The sequence below is a fragment of the Calypte anna genome, chromosome 3 (genome assembly GCF_003957555.1).
Source record: "Calypte anna isolate BGI_N300 chromosome 3, bCalAnn1_v1.p, whole genome shotgun sequence".
NCBI classification, from domain to species: Eukaryota; Metazoa; Chordata; class Aves; order Apodiformes; family Trochilidae; genus Calypte; species Calypte anna.
The window spans coordinates 31338822-31361335 of NC_044246.1; the positions used below are offsets into that span (position 1 = coordinate 31338822).

Genomic DNA, 22514 nt, shown 5'->3' on the forward strand with positions numbered 1-22514 from the left:
GAATGAAGAACGTGATTATCAACGCCAGCTGGTGGAGTTCTTGTGTGGAGGGAAGAGCCAGAGCTACTTAACCCCATGTTGAAAAGGCAGAGGGACATTCTGAGGGCAAGGAAGAACAAGAAGGGCTCCTGTGGGAGTCGTGGTTCTCAAGGAGATGAGATGTGGTCTTTCTGAAAAACCTACTGCCATTCCACAGAGTAGGGGGGGTTGGGGTAATTTTGTTTGGTTTTATCCCACCCCCACCTCCCTTTCCTTATCCTAGCTGGCACCTATATCCTTGTCAGCTCATGTCCTGGGAAAATGAGACCTACTATGACTGCCACACAGGCCAGATGCCCTTTCCTAACATTTAGTTGTGGTTAGGAGTCTTTAAACTGATTTATAAATGATTCGGAGTGGTCCCAGCTCAGAGTAGTGTTCCTCTGAAAGGCATGAGAGTTTTGTGGCTCGGGAAAGCCAAGTGCATTAAAGCAGAACACGAGTGCTTTAAGACTTAGTAGCTCTGACTCCATAGCACAGCAATGCTGTCTGGCAATTACTGTCTTCAAGATCTGCACTTTAATTCAAATTTGATTTTATTAATCTGATGGTAATATTTCTTTCCTGGCGGTTTGTAAACTTTGGAGGACAAAACAATACAAAACGGGATCACTTCTCTCATGGAAACTGACCAAGTTTTGAAGATATACCAACAATTTCAGAGACTTCATCACTCATTTATGTTGCAGTTGCTCATTTAGAACAGTGTTGAATCTCCTTGTTGCTGTGCAGGTGCTCAGCTTACAGTTTTGTTAGGAGGGATGCAAAGAGCACATGCTAATAGCTGCTGAATATCCAGCTGCAGTGCATTACATCCAGTGCTTGTGCAGCAGGGAAGAAATGTTGTGTTTCATGGCCATCCTGCTCTTTCTCCACACCCACTTGCACCCCCAAGGAAGCTAAACTTCAGCCTTAGACATTACTTCTATTTGAACTATGCTAATGAAGGGGCCTGAGCTATGTTCATAAAGTAGACACAATTAATTTGCACATACAGAGGAGTTTGACCTTTTGCTCTTGTCTGTGCAGTTACAATCCCTGTGCTAGAGTCTTAGCAGTTTCCCATTTAGCCATGGATGACAATGACCCCTCTGCCATGTGTTTTCTTTCACTGCATTGCCTTCTTAATTCAGATGCCTGTGTATCTCCAGCATCACCTCTGTTTTACATGGCTGTATTATCACTGCAGTAGCTCCCTTGCAGCAGTGTCCTAGAGAGCACTGCTTGGGGTTCCAGAGCTGGCAGTCACTGCCATGCACTCCAAAGCAGCAGAGTTGCTGCCTTCCTTGACTGTTTTGTGGTTACACACTTGTTCTCTTAAGCTGACAAATGCCAGTGTGCTACTGTCTCGTGGTTTTTTGGGTTTGTTTTTTTTTTCCCAGGCAAGCCAGGTTAAGGACTGCTCTACCACTGTAGTGCTGTCAGGTTTGTGAGACAACTCTCGAGTAATTCCAGTCACATAGCAGCTGTAAGGACAAGTATATGAATAACTGAGGTCTCATTACATTTATTATAATCTTTTGATGGGAGCAGCATCTTTCTTCCCTCATTGTAACAACTTAGGATGAACATGGGTAATTCTGATTATTCAAATGATAACTGTGCTCAGTCTAATGGTAAGTGGTTAGAAGCCCTTTTTTTCCCTGGTCATTCTTTTGTCAAATAGTTTTTGTCAATAAGAACAATGAAAAGCTAAATGACAAACAGTACCTTGCATCTAATGCATTTGTCAAACCACTGTTTTATCTAACTAGAAGTAGAGGCACACGTGAAACAGTCTAATAAACAATTTAAATGTTTATTTGAAAAATGTTAACAGTACAAATTGGCATGGGCAGACTGGGCCTACTTAGCAACAGTAAGCCAGTACTTTTAAAGAATTTTGTAGAATTTTTTGAGACTTCACATAGTACTTTTGCCACAGATACAAAAAGCACATTGTTTATAAGTGTGAATAATTTTTATGAGTGGAAGGGGCCATAGAAGCATAAAGTGCTTGATATATAAATCTGCCTTTTTGTTTTGCAAATATAAATATCAAATTACTTGAGTAATACAAGTGTTTGGTAGTGATATTTTCTTTGCAAGGCACACTCAACCCTAAAAGACCTGAAATCAGGCTGGGCAGCTTTATTTAGGCTTGCAGGCACGGCTGATGTTTGTGATGCTCCTTTGTCCTTTTCTGAAGGATGCCATCTGGAGACCTCAGGACACCCTGAATTTCACCATCTCGCTATTCACGATAACAGATCTGGTTTATATATGGGTGTGAAGGCAGCCAGCATCTTGTCCAAGGTTCACAGAAGTTAAAACCAGTGGTAGCCCTCAGGGTGGAAAGCTGTTTTAATTGGAAGCTTCTGAAAAATCTGTATATTTATGGAGGGACACAGGGAAGTCAGCTTTGGGCCCTGGCCTTGAGTGTCCCTTCACCGATTAATCAACTGACTGAGTTTTCTTAGTAGGAAACAAACAAGGCTTTAAGATCAAGTGCCAAATTTCAGGTCGACTAAGAATTTGGTTTAAAAAACATTAACTCCAAAGTAAATGTGTCTTTAAATACATCCTTTCTCGTCTAAATTATTTTTCCTGTCTGGAAGATCTGAAGGCGATCTGATGGTGATCACAGGTACAAAGCTGACTTCATCCAGAAGAAGGATGCCTCTGAAAGGTAAGATTGCCTGCCATTAGAAAACAATATACACAATAATTCTGTGTTCTAAAAATTAGATTTATTCTTAAACTCCACAAGCTTAGTTTAAATCAATGTGTCAAGTAACTATTACTCTTGCAATAGAATGGAAAAGTGGTTCCAAAATGTACTAGCTGTTGTTTCAGAAGGGTCCCTTCACCCTGTTGTTTCAGAAGGGTCCCTTCACCCAGTTTCTACATCTGAAATTTCAGCAGTGTATACTGTATACACTCAATTTTTATACTAGCATAAAACTGCCATAAGGACCTCCTTTGTAAGGCTCATGCTTCTAATTCTCTAAGAATCAGCCTCTTGTTTTATCAGTTTACTATAGAATGGCATTACAGACATGGGATGAGGTCCTGATTCACACCTGCAATTGTCATTCTCTTAATGAGACCTTCTATTCATTCTTACTGCTTTATAGTCATGAATTGAATGTCTTCCACTTTTTACAGGACCATTTTATACAGGTAGCAAGAAAAAGATTGTGTGGGTTTGAGATTTTTCATTTGTAATTTTTTTTAAAAGGAAGGGAGGACCATCCTTCCAGTGCTACAGTTTCTTGAAATGCACCAATGAAGAAATTACTTCAGGCTGGTTCCTCTGCTCTGTACTGACTTCTGCCATGGACAGGCCATCAGACACTTTACAAAACAGGATTAATTTTTTTTTCCTAGTTCTACTTAGTTCAAAGGATCACATGTAGCAGTGTTAAGCTACTTACTGCTGTGAGAGTACAAAGTGTTTCTTTACTTTTTCTTCTCTGACAGGGCAGCTGCAAGACGTACTGCAATCTGACAACACACTTGGTGAGATGTCAGGGGGAAGCACAGTCTGTTGTCAATGCAGTTTCCAACCCTCCTGATCTTCCAAGCCTCCATTTTTTTAGCTCTGTCAGAAGGACAAAGGCCACTCCTATCCCTGAGTGGGTACATAAATTAACTGCACTCAAGGCCATTCAGAAACACAGCTGGTCAGTTGCATTTGAAAACCCAAGCTGTGCTTGTAGGTAGTGAATCCTGCTACAGCATTAGTCAAGTGTTGAAAGAATGTATGGTTCCAAGGGTCAGGTCTTCTGGAAGTGATATGTACTATGTACATGCTTGCCCATTCCTGCACTTATCAGGAATCCTGATTTCTTAGCTTGCTTCTCTGAAAAGTGTTAGTGTTGCTGGTACCACACCAACTGAGAGAATAAAGCCATCTGCAGTCAATCAGCTTTATTTATGACCTGTTGCCACCAATGCTACATTAATCACTATGGCTTGTAAGATGCCTATATAGGTAGTTCCTCTGTGGAGAATTTGCAAGCCAAATTTGAGGCCTTTCATAACTACTATAATAATTCCAACATTGTAGGAGTATGGAAAGATTTAGAGTTGTTGGAATTATTTACTTCTGGCTTCTACCCGCCTTTCTCAAAGCTATGTTAATGGTGTCTCACAATGTAGTTCTTAGAAGACTTAGTACTAAGTTTGGCAGTATGACAGCTAAGCTAAATAGTTCCAGTCAAGTATCTGCCCATGTTCCTCTGAAATGCTTATGTGTCAAAGGGTCACTTGGAATGAAAAGTTACTGGCAGCCTTTTCACTGAGTTGTTGCCATCTTCCTACAGAATGGGGCTGCTTCTTGAAAACTTTTTTTAGTTAATGTTTTACCTTAATCAGAGAAAAAAATAATTACTTACTTTTTTTCACAGGAAGGGAAAATCATCTTCAAAGCTTTGAGAATAAGAGCTGCTCCAACTACTCCAACTACAATGACTTCCATCATACTAAAGAAGATAGGTAAAGACTGAAACCAGAATCTGCACAACCCTTTTCTCAAGTCTTCCACCCACTGGCACATCACCTACAGTCAAAGAGGTAAAAATAAAAAGGTAGAATGCAAAACATAGCAACTACAGTTTTTGTAGCTACCAGTGAATCACCTTACATGGTGATAGTTTTACTTAAATTTGTGTATGCTTAAACATACATAAAAAGAGGATGGAATTGACAGGCAATTCAGACTTCTTTCTTCTACAAAGTTTGGAACAGGTGAAGGTTTAGTTTTCTGCTCATCCTAGCAGAGGTCTCTGAAAGGAAAGGGCACTTTAGAAAATAAAGGATGCTTGAACAGAGAAGGTGAAGGGTGAGGCATTTGGCCTAGGCATAGAGAAGCTGTGATGGCATGACAGTGTATAGCAGGGTAAGGACAGAGGTAATACTTTCTGTGGCCTATATAACTTTCAGCCTGCTATTTCAGCCCCCCTATCTCAGCAGTAGGTTATGAAGTGTTTCAGCCAAAAAACAGAATTGGCTGGGTTGGAAGGGACCTCTGAGTTCATCAAGTCCAACCCTTGATCCACTACCACTGCAGTTACCAGACCATGGCACTGAGTGCCACATCCAGTCTCTTTTTAAATATCTCCAGGGATGGAGAATCCACTACTTCCCGGGGCAGCCCATTCCAATGCCTGATCACCCTCTTGGTAAAGAAATTCTTTCTAATGTCCAACCTAAACCTCCCCTAGCACAACTTAAGACCATGCCCTCTTGTCTTGCTGATAGTTGCCTGGGAGAAGTGACTAACCCCCCCCTGGCTCCAACCTCCTTTCAGGTAGTTGTAGAGAGTGATGAGGTCTCCCCTGAGCCTCCTCTTCTCCAGGCTGAACACCCCCAGCTCCCTCAGCCTCTCCTCATAGGATCTGTGCTCAAGTCCCTTCACCAGCCTGGTTGCTCTTCTCTGGACCTGCTCCAGGACCTCAATCTCCTTCCTGAACTGAGGGGCCCAGAACTGGACACAGGACTCAAGCTGTGGCCTCACCAGGGCTGAGTACAGGGGCAGAATCCCTTCCTTGGACCTGCTGGCCAGACTGTTCCTGATCCAGGCCAGGATGCCATTGGCCGCCTTGGCTACCTGGGCACACCGCTGGCTCATGTTCAGCTTCCTGTCAATCCAGAGAGGAGGACATCAAGCCCATCTCTAGCTAATATGGAACTGAAACTTCTCCAGCTGTTACTGTGCTTCTTACTGCTGGGAAGTAATTTAGGAAAGTGTTTTTTTTTTAACTTTCCTATACTGTGCCTTTAAAAGTCTGTTCTTCCCAGGGTTGGCTGTTGGGATTTCTTAGACTTCTATGAAGTCAGTTACTGTCAGATACCTTCACACAATAGAAAACCCTGGTCTTTAATAAAAACAAAGCAGCTAAACAGTATTCTGAGCAGTCAGTGCTAGGTTAAGTAGGAATGGCAATTCTCTTGTCCTGAAATGAGTTATTACATTCTATGTTGCTTCTTTTCAAATTAAAAATAAAGGACCAAAGGCTTAGCAATTTTATATACCTTCTTACCATCTTTAAATGGATATTGTGTTTGGTCTTTCTATGATGAAAACCCACTATCTGATTCCTAATAATGATGAGTTTGTTTTGTTCTGTAAACATCTACAAAGGAGGAAAACATAACATTTATTTGTGTTTCTGTAGACAATACTAAAAATGGGGAATGAAGTTTATTCCCTCAAACTGTGAAACTGAAAAACATTCAGCTCAATCTGCAATATATTACTACTAGAAAAATCACCAAGCTGTATGCATTTCATCTCTGAGGAAACCAGGAAAAAGAGGGAGGGAAAAAACCTACTTCTCCTTCTTAGACCAGTCTTTAAAAGTACACACTAAAACAAAAAACAAAACTACCTTGTAGGAAGATGGAGGTTCTGTCCTAAGAGGGGTCTCTGGTAGCTTGCCAGGTAATGTCTCTTCATCTACTGTAGTTTCTACTTGCTGGATGAGGTACTGACTGGTGGTTTGCAGTGGATCTAGAATATCTGAAGAAGAAAAGATAGATTCATTGGGGGGTTTGGTCTTTATTTGACTCACTATTCAAAAAAAGAAATATATGCTGCATTTCTATACTTGTGGTAAAGTTCTCACACATTTACAGCAAGAACACTGAAGACTGACTTTTTTTTCTTACTTGAGTAGTGAACTTTATAAGAAGCAAAAGCAATGTTAGGGGGCAGCCTTTAGCAGTGCCCTCAGCTGTACATTGCATCTGTCTCCAGATTGAAAGGTGACGTACTAGATAAAAATATTATTCTCCTATGAAATCCTTTGAGTTTTTAGATAAACAAAGCTGAAATAAGATTAAGGCATCAAAAAACTGCTCTTGCTTTTAACTTATTCAGGTTTTACAATATAAAATAATTCTCTGGTTTGGCAGTGTCCCAGACAGGTATTTCCTCTTCAGTTTTCTCTTTCATTCTCAGTAAAAAGGGGGAATTTTAGCAAAACTTCCATCACAGCACTGAGAAAAAAAATGTATTCCTGTGACATGTCTGAGTTGCAGATTTACAATACCACATCCTTCAGGGGCAAACAGATTTGGAAACAAGCAAAATACCTAGAATGTAGAAGAGTTAAATTTGGGTATCTAAAACAAAATCCAAAACCAAGCCACATAAACTACTTCCCTGTTAATGAAGAAACTCTCTCTGTGTGTAACACAGGAATAATGGTGTTCTTTCACCCTTTTGTAAAGCAGCACATTGACTATGGATAAAAATATTATGTAAAAGCTAAGAGATGTACCTTTTCCTGAGAGGTTGGGAAGTGTAAATACAATGTCGTTGTCCCTTGGGATGGAATACAGCATGCTCTCTTTCAAAAGGACAGTGTAGTTTGAATGTCTAAGTACTCTCAGCTCCTTTACTAAAATATCTATTTCTGTTACTTCTTCCTGCTGAACCTAAAAGAGGTGCAAACATGTTGATATCGCTGAGTTTCCGGTAAGAGTGAATTAGGCTGGCAGAGAAAACCAGTGCATCACAGAATAGTCCAAGCTGTTAGACATAGGCATGTTATAGCACAAACACTTCTATAGATTATACCACATTAGAACGTGTGCTGAACAGACTGGAGGTCTCATCCCTGCAAAAGCACGGGCTTTTAACCAAGTCTTACATAGCTCATTTCTATCCTCTTTCAGGGAGGCATTTTAGAGCATAGAAAACTCAAGTATCCAGGGAAAGAGCACTTGCAAACATTGAAAGTCTTGCTGAGGCAAGACTGACACTTCTGCTTTTGCAGAAAAGCAATGTTGCTTTTTTTCAACAAGCGAAAGAAGAGTTTTCTTCCTCTTCTTCCAGTGAAGCACTTGACCCACTTCCTCTAATAATCACTGCAGGCATAGCTTATATAGAACACATTCAGTGTAACTCCTGCTAACATCAGTAACTGCATCGTGAGGTCAAGAACTGACTGAAATTGTTCATAACCATAACCACAACTACTACATAGAATGTAACTACAAAAGAGGAATGCAGCATGAAATACAGTTTCACTCATGCTTTCAGAGCCACAGGCCAACCAGTTGTTTCATTTTGCTTCAGAAAAATGCAATGGAATGGATTATTATTATTACTGTCATCTGATAACTACTTAGAGAAAGCTTTTGACATAAAGGAACAATAAAGGAAACAGCATTGGTCTTCTACTGGCTGTTACCAGGTCCCTATGGAAATCCAAAGTGTACTGTGATGTCTACTTTCAGATCTGAAACACAACACTACTGGGTGACCACTGAATCAAGCCAGGATATGTTCACTTCCTAACATTCACCTCCTGGGATAAACATCACAATATAAAAGTTTCAAACCTCTTAGTAGGATTTTTCATTAACAGAGTAAAATCTTGACATGATGCAGACCCCTATAAAAATACTATATGCTGAGCATACAGTTAGTTAAGGATAAATGGTACTATCTTTTTTTTTTAAAAAAAAAAAAAAAGGCAGAACAAAAGCCAGTTTCTTGAGTGTGGTTATGTGCAAGATGCACACATGCAATGAAAAAAAAATTTGACAATTTTTCTGGCTTCGTCAGTGTTATCATCTCTCCAGAACCACTTTGGTGGGAAAAATAACAATTTCTTATAGGTGACTTTGAGAACTCAGTTCTGCACATTTCGGTCACAGCTAAGATTGTAACTACTGACATTCAAATCTTGGATTTTTTTCTGGTTAATCTCAAAATTTGTGTTCATTGCCAAGATTTTCATTCAGGTGAATTATCTTACACATAAAATATTCAAAGGCTGAACTCTCTGGTGTTGTGTGCTTTCACAAGCTCACCTGCTGCAAGAGTTTGCTGCTGTAAGCTGTTCCCTTACTAATGCTTTGTTAGCTTGGAAAAAATAATGGGAGGAAAAAAAAATTACTCTAGAACAAGCCCATGTCCCTTTAAAAAAATCCTGTAGTTATTCTATAAAGGGAGTATTGCATGCAAATCTGACTTCACTTGCATAAAATAATGTGTTGAAAGAGCATCTGACAGAGTTAATAATATTCTCAACAAGCTTTAGGGAAAATCAAACACTAATTATTAAGAATAAAAAACTTGAAGTCTCCTCATGAAACACCCCTGCTATTATACAGACAACTTAGGCTGGCATTATCTCCCTCAGTACTGTGCTAGCTAGCATTAGATTTTTTATACATTGTGCTCTACCCACTCGCCAGACACCCACAGACCTTTTAATCCTTGGTAACTACTTGCCTCTCCTAAATTAAAAACAAGCAGAGTGTTCTTTGGTTTGGTTTGGTTTTTTACCTGTTTTCCATCAATTTCTGTCACTTCTTCTTGAATGACAATCAGCTGCAAGTCAGAACTGGATGCCAAAGGCCACTCGTGAACCATGATGCGGACACTGACGGTTCCCAGGCGCTGCTGATCTGGTAAGTTATCCAAGTTTCCCTTCTCCGCTGTTAGGACACAGGGACACAGTTTTCTGTGAGAAACCACCCCAGCCAGAAAGCAGTATACAACCATGGGGCAAACAGCTGCAACTCTGACAAAGATGTTTTTACATGCTTAGGATCTGGATGGAAGAATCCTTACAACTACAGAGGACTGTGAGCAGCAAACCAGAGATGCCTGAACAGTTGTACAAGAGTCTGTGCTATGCTGATGTCATTTACACTTGCAGTAACTGCTGTTGTAAGCAGTAGTAATCAGGACAACAGGTAACACAAATGCCATGACTGTATTTTTTTTTTATTTGTATATCATTAAATCAAGTTTGGAGCAGGTGCCATCCCACAGCAGCACTGTATGATCCCCAGACTATGGGAGTTTGCAAAGAATGTCACATCCCTGCCTTTGAGGTTTGCATTTAAACGCTCGAGGCAGCACTCTGGCTTCACTATTGCTGCATTTTTATTTTAGTTGTCCAAAGGAGTTCATAAGAGTAATGCCACAGCCCAGCCAGCCACCTGTATAAACATCTTGATTGATACAACATTCCCCCTCTAGATACAGAAATAAGTATGCTCTTTTCCACACACTGCATGCACTATTCAAGATGTCATTTCCTTCATACATGTCTTTAATTCCCCCCACTCCACTTCAATGTGACCATGACACCTCAAACCCTCTTCCTACCAGAAAGCTTCCAGCTATTTCAACAACTTAATATTCTATAAGGACACAGAGACTGCCTTTCTCCCCCGGTGCATTTGCAGAGTTAGTATCATTTCCCCCACCACCACACCTCTACTACAGATGAGGGCACATTAGAGCCGAAGTGCTGCAGAAGTGTGAGTGTAGAGGTGACAGATCCCTCCAGCATGCAGGACAGCGAGGTACATGAACTGAGACTGACCTGGCCCCTGTTTCTAAGCCACCAGTTCGGTACCACTTGCAGTGCTGATCCTAAGAGGCAAGGGGGGGACAGACAGACAGACAGACTGCTGCCTTTCAGTTACACAGTAACAACTCCGTGTTTGTTATATTTGTGCTATGCTGCTTTTCCTCATGAGGCTGTTTTGCTTATTGTAATATAGAAAGATACTTTTTTACATCAGTTAGCAATACCTTCCATTGCAAAAATAAGTGGCAGAAGGAGAGAGAGAGTTTAGAGGGAAAAGAGAAAGGGTTCTCTATAGGTGTGAGCCAGAGCACTAACCTGGCTGCTGAGTATTTTCTTCCTTACAGCAGCAGGCATATATCAAAGGACCAAAGCCTCCAAGATGCCAAACAGCTAAAACTCCCCGTGGTCCCAACCTTTCATCTGTCAGGCTGTTCAATTCCCACTACATTTAACATGAATGAAAAACACACTTCCAAAATTGACATCTGTGGCAACTTCAAGGGGGAATATAGGTGCCAGGCAGGATCTGAGAGAAGTCAGGACTTGGTAAGAGAGATATTAGAAGAGAGACATGAGAAAGACATTCTTTAGTGTGAGGGTGGTGAGACCCTGGCACAGGTTGCCCAGGGATGTTGTGGATGCCTTACACCTGGAAGTGTTCAAAGCCAGGTTGGATGGGGCTTTGAGCAACCTGGTCTGGTGGGAAGCGTCCCTGCCTACAGCAAGGAGTTGGAACTGGATGATCTTTAAGGTCTCTTCCAACTGAAACCACTCTGTGATTCTATTTGGATCAAGTTTGTTTTTCACATACATTCAGGAGTATTTCTCCCCCTCTATTAACTGATAACAAGTGTCTCCATATTCCTTCAGCATTTTGCAAATATTATCTGAATCTGCCGAGGATCAGTTAGCAAAGAGCCTAAACATTTCTCTGTAGATAACAGAAGTACTATGCTGAGGCACAGTAGCACAGAAGCAATAGGAATAATCCCAGAAAAGGAGAAATTAATTACTGCTCTCCCTTTCCAGAAAATAAATAATGTCAAATTAATAATTGATCATGCTTGGGGAGGAAGAGTACAAGAAACAAGGTCATGGCTCAGAGAACCAATTTAGAAAAAGCATTAGTAGTCTCTAAGTAAATGTCTCGTAGTAAGGAAAGAATGACCTCAGAAACAAGCTAGAGACTGGCTGCACCTGATCCATCAAGAGATCAATCTCAATACAACAGAAGTTTCTATCAAATCAGCATAATGGCCCTTTTTTAATTAATTATACAGTATGTTCTGTGTAACTTAGAACAAATCATAGTACTTTCTGGTCTTTCACAAGAGGTGTGGCATTGAATCAATGGAAAAAAAATCCAGTTTCAAGATAATGCAAAGTCACTGACCAGTGCAGGACATGAGCAAAACTGCAGTATTTGTGCTACAGTATCCTATCCAGCAGAAACTTGTTTGTCCAATAGACACAGAAATGAGATGATTAAAAGATCATCCTAACAATAACTCACATTTCTGTTATTGAATCTCTTTTTGGATACATGCCAACCAACCTAGGGACACAGCCATTAGCAGGGTGGAGTTGTATCCTTCTGTTTACGTTGTCTAGTTTGTAGTGCAAAACATTCTTTTGAAAAGATAGGCAGTCTGGATTTCAGATTAAGCCATTTACATAGAAGCCTGTGAATAAGAATTAAGAACAAGGTAGTAGGTTTGGTTTTCCACTCAGTTTAGTAGCAAAATTTAACTACCTTGGGAAATTATTTACTTCTACTCTGCTCAGGTTTGCAGAGTATGAGAACATGTAATCATGGTAAGCTTTGGTTAGCAGTTAACAGGGAAGTAAAATACCACAAGCTAAAAAACCAGAGAGAATACTCACATATTACTGTTTGACATGTTATGTGGGCAACCCCACTTTTCATAGGAAAATCATTAAGATACACTTGTCCATTAACGTAGGTGATATTAAAAACAACCTGAAAGAAAGACAGACAGACAGAATGAGTGCATGGTTCCTGGCCCCATGCTACAATTTGGTTCTCAGAGAAACACACTTCACACCGACTGACGTCAGACAAAACGGATATTTGCATCCACAGGCAGACTTTGTTTCACAACATTAATTCACTGAATAAACAGAAAAACTGGGCAAACCTGTCCTGGGTGAAATTCTCCACTGGTTTGCAACATCGTAACGTTGACTCTGATGGTTTCCTGGAAAAGAACAGTGAGAAGAGATCTAAGTTTCTGAGGAAACACATAAGTGACTGCAAGCCACAGGCGTCTCTCACAGTCTGGACACAATAACAACACACAATCTCCAGAGAACATTGCCAGGCCTTCTCTTTAGCAGACAAAAAGAGGAATATGCTTACTTGTTCCATGTAAAGGTTGGGGTTTTTTCCCCCCTCTTTTTAATAAGGGGGGAAATAAGGGGTTGATAGAAAAAAATAATAGTTGCATCCCCTTATGTATAAAAGGGTTTTTTTATTTAATTGAGATAAAATAATAGTAACTAAGCTAAATTCTCAGAACTTGTTTCACATGCATATAGTAGAAAAGAAGTCTCTCATATTAGCTGATAATACAAAGTAAATATCAGGTTCCCTGTAAAATGTTTGTTAAGCACTCATGTCAGTCTTCAAGGTAAAGTATAATTTAATACTTTTTAGCCTATACTGAACACTCTTTTGACAGTGTCAGAAGTAAGCCTGTTTCTTTGGTTATCATTCCCAAATTATGCCACATGGGACATCTCCAAACTCAGAGGTAATGGGGTTTGCTGCTTTCTTTCAAATCTTAATTGCTGTAATTTATTGACTCATTCATTCTGCCCTCTCATTTCCCCCTTGTAATTTCAAGGGTTCTTTTGCAGATGTGACCTTACATCTCCTAGGCCTCCCCTGACAAAACCTACACAAATGCCAAACCTCTCTTGGACAGAACCAAAAGTAATGATTGCCACACTGCTCTCCTGAGTCACCTCTTCAGAATCTCATTTTAAGCTCCTTATTTTCCTTTTGGGAGCCCTAAATTATTCATCTTTTTTTCCTGTGGAAAACTTCATTCCCTCAGCATCTTATTTAGCTCTGTGTTTGAGTCATGGTTTCACAACTATCAGCTAAAATGTAAGTCACATCTCAGAACTTTGGACTTTCTCAGAATTTAAAATAAATTTTGAAAATTAAATACATAAAGTTTCTGATTTGGTATTTTTATAAAACAATTTTTTTAGGCATGAAATACTTGAAATATGCAATACCTAGCATAATATAGTCCAAATTCATTAACAGAGAGCTTCTGAAGTGTGACTATAATGTAAAAACATCCTTAAAACAATGGGTATTAGTATACACAGGTAGCCAGGACTGCCAAAAATTAAAAAGCATCCAAATATGATTCAGCAGAAATCTGGCATGATGAGAAGCATGGTTTAATATCTAGCACAGATATACTTTTGGTTGGAAATCACTTATTATTGACAAATGGGTTGAAGGATCAAATCAGTAGGAAGACTCTGGCCACTGAGACCTGAATTTCCTTCAAAACATAAATCCTATTCATAGTATATGAAAATGACCTATTACTTAGACAACTGGAAGTCTATAGCTGAAAATATAAACCAGATTAATAATAGGATGTAATCTATTCTGAGATCCTGTAATTTCCTCAAATCATGTATTTTCTTCTCTGAGGAACTTTCAGCTCTTTTAGCTCAAGCATTCAGATCTATGCATCCTTTACACCCTCAAACTGTTTAATAGGTTACCAAAACCTTGTGGATTATCAAAACCTTGCTTCATTGCTTCCTAAGTTTTTCTGTTTTCTGGGAATTCAAAGGGCATAATAGATGGATTTTCCAGGCAGTCTTAACAGTCCCTCACTTTTTAAGCCTGAAATGAAATCTGAGTTCTTTTACACAAAGTATTTTGAAATCTCTTTTTCTACAAAGTGACTCACTGAGATTACAAGATAAAGCAAATGACCAAGAGCCTACAACTGTTACAAAAAAAATTAAAAAAGGAAAAGAAATGAAAATTCCCCTCTATTTTTTTAGAATCAAGTGCTTTACTTGAAAATCAAGGGCATGGATCCATATAGGTATGTTCAACTACTGAGCATTACATGTAAAAAAAGAGCTATATATACACAATGATTCTTCTTCTTCAAAACAACTGTTGATCTTGTTGACATAATATCCACCATAATATCCCCCAGCATTGTCATGAATTCTGGTACATACTTGCATTTGAAGAGCATTCTACACGTTTAAGTAATTAAAATATTTCAGTGGATCACTTCCATGCTGTCAAAAGTTACAGAAAATAGATCATAGTTTATCTGCTTGCTGCCTCAGCCACTAAAAGAGAGTGTCAATACCTGCCACGCATCATCCTTCCTTCTCAGTTTTGCCAAGTCAGTGAGACAATTTAGCTCATTAAATTGGCAGGAAAACTCTCTTGCTTTTTGCCAGACTATTCTTCTGTCAGTTGCACAAGCCAGGAAGAGCCAGATGAGCAGGAGCAATGAAAGAATGCAGCTGGGAGAAGGGAGCTGGGCTGCTGACCACAGGCTGATGGGTTGGCTCTGCTGCATGCTCTGCTCCCCTTAGGAGATGCCCATCCTCTCAGATGCCCATGCATCTCCTGAACCAGCACAGGTTCATAAAGCTACTCAGTTAACTTAGAGCAATGATTTGTACTCTGCTACAGTGGCTACACCATGACCCTTGCAATTTTGTGTTCACAAGAAATGGAGAACTCCTACTGCCACTTCTGTGACCAGCCTGTTCACATCTGAATCCAACAAATTCTACTAATAATTTCCCTGTTCATTACACCCATTCTTCTCAATAGTTGTATGTTCTTGTTTTGCCTCTTCACTAAGCAGTCTCACAAGATTTGATGCTACTCTTGATAAGCAACATTTCAAATTGATCTTAAAGTTTTGGTGCTAAAAATTAATCAGTTTTCAATTGTTCTTGCTACAAACATTCCTGAACTTACAAAGAAACATCTCCAGGACCAGAGGAAAACCAACTTTTCCAGATACAGAAGCAGCTATATTGATGTCCTTTCTGACAGACTTTTTTCTAAAGGTCCCCAACAATATCCAAAATGTTCATACTCTTCTCAACTATTTACTCTAAGTACTCTAGTACTTAGCTACCTTTAACATGAAAAGATTTCCTAATCTGTGTAGCCTGAAGCTTCCTTGGTGCCATTTATGAACAGGTTGTTCATTGCTCTTCACAATGCCTTCCCATGGAAAAGAAGAGTCCTCCAGCTCAGTCTTCCTGTTTTGGCTAATGCTCCAGACTCATAATCCTTGCTCAGAGGAGAGTTCCTCACTGCTGTCTTCCTATGGCATCCCACCGGTCTTCCCTGCAGTGCCACACAAAAAACTCAATGGGTTTCTGACCCTACACACCCCATACCAAAGTCTACATGAGGATAAGGACCACAAGCTGCATGCCAACAGCTGGGGGAAAGAAAAAGGGACAATTGCAAGCAGCTCACAGGGAGCAGAATGTCATCCCAGCTGACCCACTTTCACCCAGAGCAGGGAATGGGTGATGCACAGCATCCTCCCTCTTAACACCACACTGGTTGCTGCCTCCTTGGTATCTGCTCATGAATGTGCTCAAGTGCTCAGGAGGAAAACAGACTGGACAGACCAATAGCTCTTGTACCATGCTTTCATGATGAAATGCCTGGCCTGACAAACCATAGAAGGTCCACCAGTGATAACTTTTGCAATCTTTGCAATCCTAGGGGTGAAGACTTACACACTTATTAAACATCTTTTAATTTCTAACAGAGAAGATATTTTCTTATTTACTATCATAAAACTACTTCAGGAAAAAAAAATAAAAATGTAGTTTTATAGATACATGTTATGGCTATACACTTCAGTACTAAGAAAATGAAATCCCACATCTTTTATGTATCAAAAGCATAGTAAGCTAATCCTGTACTAACAAAGTCACTGAGAGCAGGATATTGTTCCTCTGCAGCAATGCATAATATTGAGTTGTCAAGTTCTGGGTAAGCCTGAACTGTGAGCAGAAAACTTGTTAGTATAACTCACAATATACTTTTCAATATTAACAGTATCATGAAAGTTCATGTAAATTTCAGACAGTCCTGTAATTTAAAAGGTCCTAAAATCATTGGGAAAGCTGCACGTTGACAGAGTCAGGATGAAAAGACAGCCCCAAGAGGAAGTTCAGGTCACTAGGAATCAGGTTGTGATTTCAGCATACCACTGACACCCATTCCATCATTCACAGCACCTTTTCATTTCCTGTGCTGGTGAATGCCTTCACACAAAACTCTCAAATTTACACTAAAAATACTCCATCAATCTTATTGCTATTATAGGATGTATGTGTCTTTCCTGAGTGTTCCTATGATTATTCATCACTGTTTTAGTGCTCCAGCAATGATACTTAGAGTGGTAATGGCCACAGTGCCTGTAAAGAGGACAGCACTGCTACCACAAACATATGTCATGCTGTTCTAGGACAGCTAGGTGACAGCTGTAATAGTGTGGTGACATACATTACAATGAATTAGTGACTTCTTTTGACCTTGGGTCAGTAGAGATAAGCAGACAGTGATAATTTTCTAATCCTTTCTCTCCTATCATGTGCTGTAACAGAACCCAAGAGTGTTAACTGGTGCAGTATAATCACAGTAGCAGCAGAAGAGCAGGATGGGAAAGTGATGGCAGCAAAGAAAATAAAGCATCTGGCATAAGTTAAAAGGGAATATTGATTAATTCTTAAAGACTTTACATACCAATGCCCCACAAAATCTACAGGAAACATTTCACCTAATCTTAGCCTTTTATGAAAAATGCCACGTAAGACATAGCTGTCAGGTCTACTCAAAAAAGGAACTTCAAAGAGATCTGACTAGAGAATCACAGAGAAACTTCTTCCACAGACAGTGAGTATCTGATGGGGTGTACCATACAGTTTTTCCCAGCAGAGGGTAACTGTTAAGTCGTACACAACTGAGTTAGTGATACAAACCCAACCTAGACTCAGGCACTAGCAGCCAGTGCACGTAAAGCACAGCTGCTCTCTATTGAGGCTCTCAGAACAAGGCTCTTTCTGCAGCAGGCAGCCTGTGGGAAGGAAAGAGGGCAGCAAGAGGAACAGATGGCACAGTGCCTTGCAATATGGGCAGCTGTACAGAGACTTGGAAGACAGACAATCCCCCCCGCAGCGACTGCGAAGTCACCGTTGTGATATCCTGTTTGTGACAGGAAAGTATGAAGTCCAACGAAGGTTGCCAAGCAGATAAGAAATACATAAAACTGATAACTTTGTTTCTAAATTTGGAAGTGGATTATGGGGGAAAAAGTAAACAGGCAAACAAAACTACCACTTAAACCATTTGAGTCCTGGAACTCACATGGACAACTGGCTCCAAGGAGTGTAAGTGTGTATTTGCAGCCCAGGGCTGTGATCTGTGCAGCTCATAGTTCTTTCATCAGACTCAAAACAGAGCTACGTTGTAGGATGGGTCTTAACTGCAATCACACTGAGTTAGAAGGTAATTGTGGTACAAGTTTGACATGGCAAGTTTGACCTGACAAGTTTGCAGGATGATAATTATCCCCTCATACTTTACAAAATTTTAGTACAAAGTTTTCTCCAATATGGTTTGACATTATTAGACTGCATGGCAATATCTGAGATAAGATAATGAAATCCAGTATCTGCTTAAGTAATTAAAGCTGAACTGTCTTTGTCAATATAAAAATCTAACATGATGCTTTCACTTTAGTTTTCTTTTCTGAACAAGCAAACTTACATTCCTTCCTTGTTTTGCAATAATTCTTTGTATAACATACTTTATCCTTTCCTTTGCCATCCATGTATTGCTAGAATTAGGCACCTTTGCTTTCTCCCTATTAAATAAAGGCATAGTATAAATACTTTATCAGGAGTTTTAGAGGTGAACACTTAGTCTCACATCACTGGGATATAGTTGCAACATACTGCTTTAATTTAATCAAATATACATGGAAAGATTATGTCAGATCTTTTAACCATGAAGTTCAGAACTTAACCATGAATTTCAGGCTGTTAATAGAGAAACTGGTACAAAGCAATGAAAGAAACATTTTAGCATGTAACTATTGACAAGTTTCTTCTTTGATTAAAATACATAACACCCACTGCATACATACTCAAATGATAGATGCAGTGAAGATCAGTTTCTTCTGTTGGGAAATAACCAGTTCACACAGAGGTCTCCTGCAGCCAAAAAATAATCTGAAAATGTTTTTCAGGCAACTATGCCTTAAAAAAAAAAAACAACAGTCTGGTAGGCAAGTATGCCATTTAGAAAGAACACTGCTAAGCCTACATTATCAAGAAGCAAACAGAGTAAGCAAACAGCATAGCATTAGCATTCAGCACACTGTGCTTTTAGGCAGTTCCTATCAGCAGACTGAAAAACCACCGTAAAACACAAAACCTAATTCTTGACCTTGCAAGAAAAAAGCACGTTACTTTAATGCAAAGATCAGTTGTCTTATTGCATCATTCCCTGCCTTTGTAAAAAAACTTTGTCTATTGTCAATCAATCTGTAGTTCAGTTTTGCTCATCCAAATTTCAAGAGAAAAATAAAACCACATATGCTAATGTTAAAAAACAACAACAACAACAACAACAAAAAAAACCCTCCAGATTTCAAAACAGCTTATTTAAGAAACGACAAGTATTGCACAACTACAGAGGCAGGCGTACACATTCCAAAGCTGAACAAAAGCATTGCAGCCTTACAAAACATTATTCCAATGTTTCGAGGCTTCTCCTCTGTCCTTCCATTATGGTTTCTGTAACATTATGGCCATCACTTTGGAGGTAAACTTTAATACCCTGTACAAGCATTACTAAATGTCCATCTATCAGTGATATGATGCCAGTGGACTAATAGAATTTTAGAGGGCACAGTCATATCCAGACAAAGAGAAGCTTAACATCTTGATGCTACCTGCTCTGCAGTCCCAAGATATTTTGAGGACCCAGGACCCGCTGTCACTGGCACTTCTGTTCCTCTCAGGCCACCATAAACCAGCTCATACTCAAAACCAAGCAATTCTTCTACTCAAAACTTTCTCAAGACGCACTGTTCCTTCTAAATAAAAAGTGATCCTCTATGTACAAAAAAGAAGTGTGGGAGGAAACAAATTTAAACTTTTTTTTTTAAATCTGAGATTTAAAGGGAAAAAAATACTAAAGTAAAAATCTATGTTTCCTTTTTCACTGTTAAAAGAGCTTTCCTGCATATACTTATGCAACCACATCAGTACAAAGTTAAAAAAAAGTGCAGACACTTCCAACTATCAAATATTGAGCAGACAGAATATCTAAGCAGTACAGCACAAATGGATACACTCAACCCCCCAAACAGCAGAGCTATGCCCATAGTGCATTATGCCCCATTTACTATGTCAAGCCCTACTATCACTTTACAACAAACCTGTCCTATTTCTGACCCCAAGCTGGCTTCTAGGAGACTGCTCCATCACCCCTGCACCCTGCTCACTCACGATTCCATATCCAAAGATGGCATGCACAGATGTGCCTGCACATCTTATACAAGTGCCAGCTGTGACAGGCAACTTTAATGCTATTATACTGAAACGTTGGTGTGAAAGTGTGATAGCTTCCGGGTAGCGAGAGCACATGTCTGTATTTCACTGTCACTGGACACGTGTCTTCTGGCAAACTCAAGCTAGCACTCCTTTCTCAGGGGGATGAGCAAAGTTCCTGAGGACTGAGCTCTCTCTGCTCTCTTTAGTGCACCTGACTTCAAGTACTCATGTGCTTTTATAGGTGTCTGAAGAGCTAGATCCCCATTTTGAAATCAGAGCGAGGCAGATTTCTCTTCAAATATTTGTACAGAGACGCAGAAATCAGGAAATAAGCCCAGGAATCCTGCTTCGCAGCACAGGACGTGCCAGCACAGGGCCTCTGTCAGACTTTCTTGGGAAGGTTTTACTTAAATGAAAAAAAAAAACAACAACCAAACCACAAAAACCCTCTGGGGGAAAAAAAAAAGCCGTAATAAATTTATGCAGAAGACAGCAACTTTACATTGGCTAGACAAGTGACTACAAACGAAACACATCTTTTCTTTCTTTGCCATCTCACCCTTTGGAGTTCACGATTATAGCAATTAGAAGATGTACTTAATCGTGATTCAAGTACAGACAGAAGTACCCAGTTCTGTTCTGTAATTCTGGAGGTCAAAGCTCACTGGTGCCACAGTGCATCTTTTTATAACCCCACTGAGAAGATTTCCTAAGCAGTAGACAAAGAATTCTTTCCACTCTTTAAAAAGCCACTAAATTTTATTTAAAACTAATATTGCCAAGATACAGCATCGGTACTGGAAAAACAGAAAAGCAGACAAGACAATGCCCTGTAATATACCAAGATATCAAAACCCTTTCCCTGGCTCAATTCAATTTAATACCAAAATCACCAGGAGCAAATGTAGATAACGCACTGCTTACTTCTACAGCACCGAACCATCAAGATGTGCGTAGATAAGCACGAAAATACAACGTAAATGCACCTCTATTATGTAAGAGTAACTTTCTCTCCCCCTCGATCTGTCAGATTTACCTCATCATAACAGGTCCTATAGAAATTAATCATTGGAGGGGGGGGGGGGAAACACTGCACGCACCGTAACCGAGTTTGTGGCCGATTCGTAATTATGTCCTTTTGTACCATTTTTGTACCTTTTAGACCGAAATGTCCCCGAGCGGCAGGGCAAGCGCTGTTAAGAGTAGGGGCGATACACCTTAAGCTGCCAAGTGCTACAACCGGCTAAGAGCCCACACACCCGGTACCGAGAGGTGACACCGGCTCCGCCCGCTGCCTCCGGGCGACGCCGGCCCGGCCGTGCCATCCCAGAGCCCCGGCGGGGTCCGGCTCAGCCCTCGGGGACTGAGGGAAAGGGGCTGGCACGGCATGGCACGGCACCGTACGGTTCGGTTCGGCACGGTTCGGCGCGTCGCGTCACGGCACGACCCGTCCCCGCCCTCCCCCCCCCACTCCCCACGGCCCCGTCGGGGTACCTGCAGGCCCGTCTGCAGCGATGCGGCCGGGCCCAGCAGCACGGCGGCCACCAGCAGAGGCACCAGCAACAGCTTTCGCCGTCCCAGCGCCGCCTCCATCTTGCGACCCGGGAATCAAAACAAAGTGAAACATTAAGCGGCGGCGGCAGGGGCGGGGCTGGGCCGGGTCGGGCCGGGAGGAAGCCGGGGAGGCGGCAGGAGTGGGCTGATCCGCGCTCTTCCTCTCCCCACGGCTGAGGCAGCCTCGGGAGAGCAGCCTCTGAGAGGGTCAGCCCAGCCTTCTGCTCCCCTCTGAGGGCGGGCAGGGGCTCGGGAATGACAGGTGGTTTTTTGGAAGAGGGGCAAAAATTTAGCAAGAGAAACAGTTGGATCTGTGCCTTCTTGCCACCGCTGTCGCCAGCGGCGGGGCTGACCCGGCCCGCCTGACCCGGCCCGGCTGCCCTGCCCTGCCCTGCCCTGGCCCGGCCCGGCTCTGACCCCGTCAGCGCTGGAAGAGGCCGAATTCAGTGTTGCAGGATAACGTTGCGTGGATACGTGCCAGCTCCTTCAAGGGCCTGTTACCCTTGATAGATGATTACAGCCTTTGAAAGCATCATAAGAATTACCCAGATGGCTTAATGTTAATGTTATAAATGGCCGAGACTCAGTGTTCCTCTCTTAATGGTTTAATTTCATTAATAAAATTGCAATAAGCAAAACAGCGCTGGGTGCGTGGGGAGTCTCCGCTCCACTCACACGCACGCCGTAAAGTTTAATCTTTTAGTTTATATTACGTACCTTAATACATATTCATAACTATTCTAATACATATTCATGACAGTTCTAGGAATAGGCTGGATTATGTTTATTAGCTCTTGGAAGAGGCGGGCCTTCAAAGGCACATGCCCACTTTATCTCTGAGGGTCTTTTCGACCCCCATCTGGTGCTCGTTGGATGAAGTCAGTGTCTGCCTCAGTTTCCCCTCTTGTTACCCTTCGATTTCGCACATGCGCTCCTTCACTCTTTCCTGTGCAACACTGCAGTCAGCAGTAA

General features: G+C 40.9%; 1 protein-coding gene across 3 annotated transcripts; it reads right to left on the reverse strand.

Moving 5' to 3' along the window:
* Positions 1–1818: 1818 nt before the first annotated feature.
* On the reverse strand, positions 1819–21914 carry GINM1 (glycoprotein integral membrane 1). Of its 3 annotated transcripts, none has more exons than XM_030448300.1 (8): positions 21483–21907; positions 12524–12583; positions 12249–12345; positions 9326–9477; positions 7308–7464; positions 6414–6544; positions 4419–4582; positions 1819–2700 (listed from the first exon to the last, which is right to left on the reverse strand). In XM_030448300.1, exons 1-8 carry the CDS (start codon positions 21579–21581, stop codon positions 2592–2594), a joined length of 969 nt encoding a protein of 322 aa, XP_030304160.1. In that variant the 5' UTR covers positions 21582–21907; the 3' UTR covers positions 1819–2591. The 3 variants fall into 3 exon arrangements, with proteins under 3 accessions (XP_030304160.1, XP_030304161.1, XP_030304162.1); XM_030448301.1 differs by lacking the exon at positions 21483–21907 and adding an exon at positions 21144–21337; XM_030448302.1 differs by having other exon boundaries at positions 2612–2700; positions 4419–4505; positions 21483–21914.
* Positions 21915–22514: the final 600 nt, after the last annotated feature.

Excerpts from the sequence above, each read along its gene's own strand:
- GINM1 (XM_030448300.1), bottom strand. The coding sequence starts at position 21,581 with ATGGAGGCGGCGCTGGGACGGCGAAAGCTGTTGCTGGTGCCTCTGCTG. Across the intron at positions 9,478-12,248 it reads AACATGTCAAACAGTAATAT|CGGAGAAGGGAAACTTGGAT; the intron begins GTGAGTATTCTC and ends GTGTCCTAACAG. Across the intron at positions 2,701-4,418 it reads TTCCCTTCCTGTGAAAAAAA|AGGCATCCTTCTTCTGGATG; the intron begins GTAAGTAATTAT and ends CTTACCTTTCAG.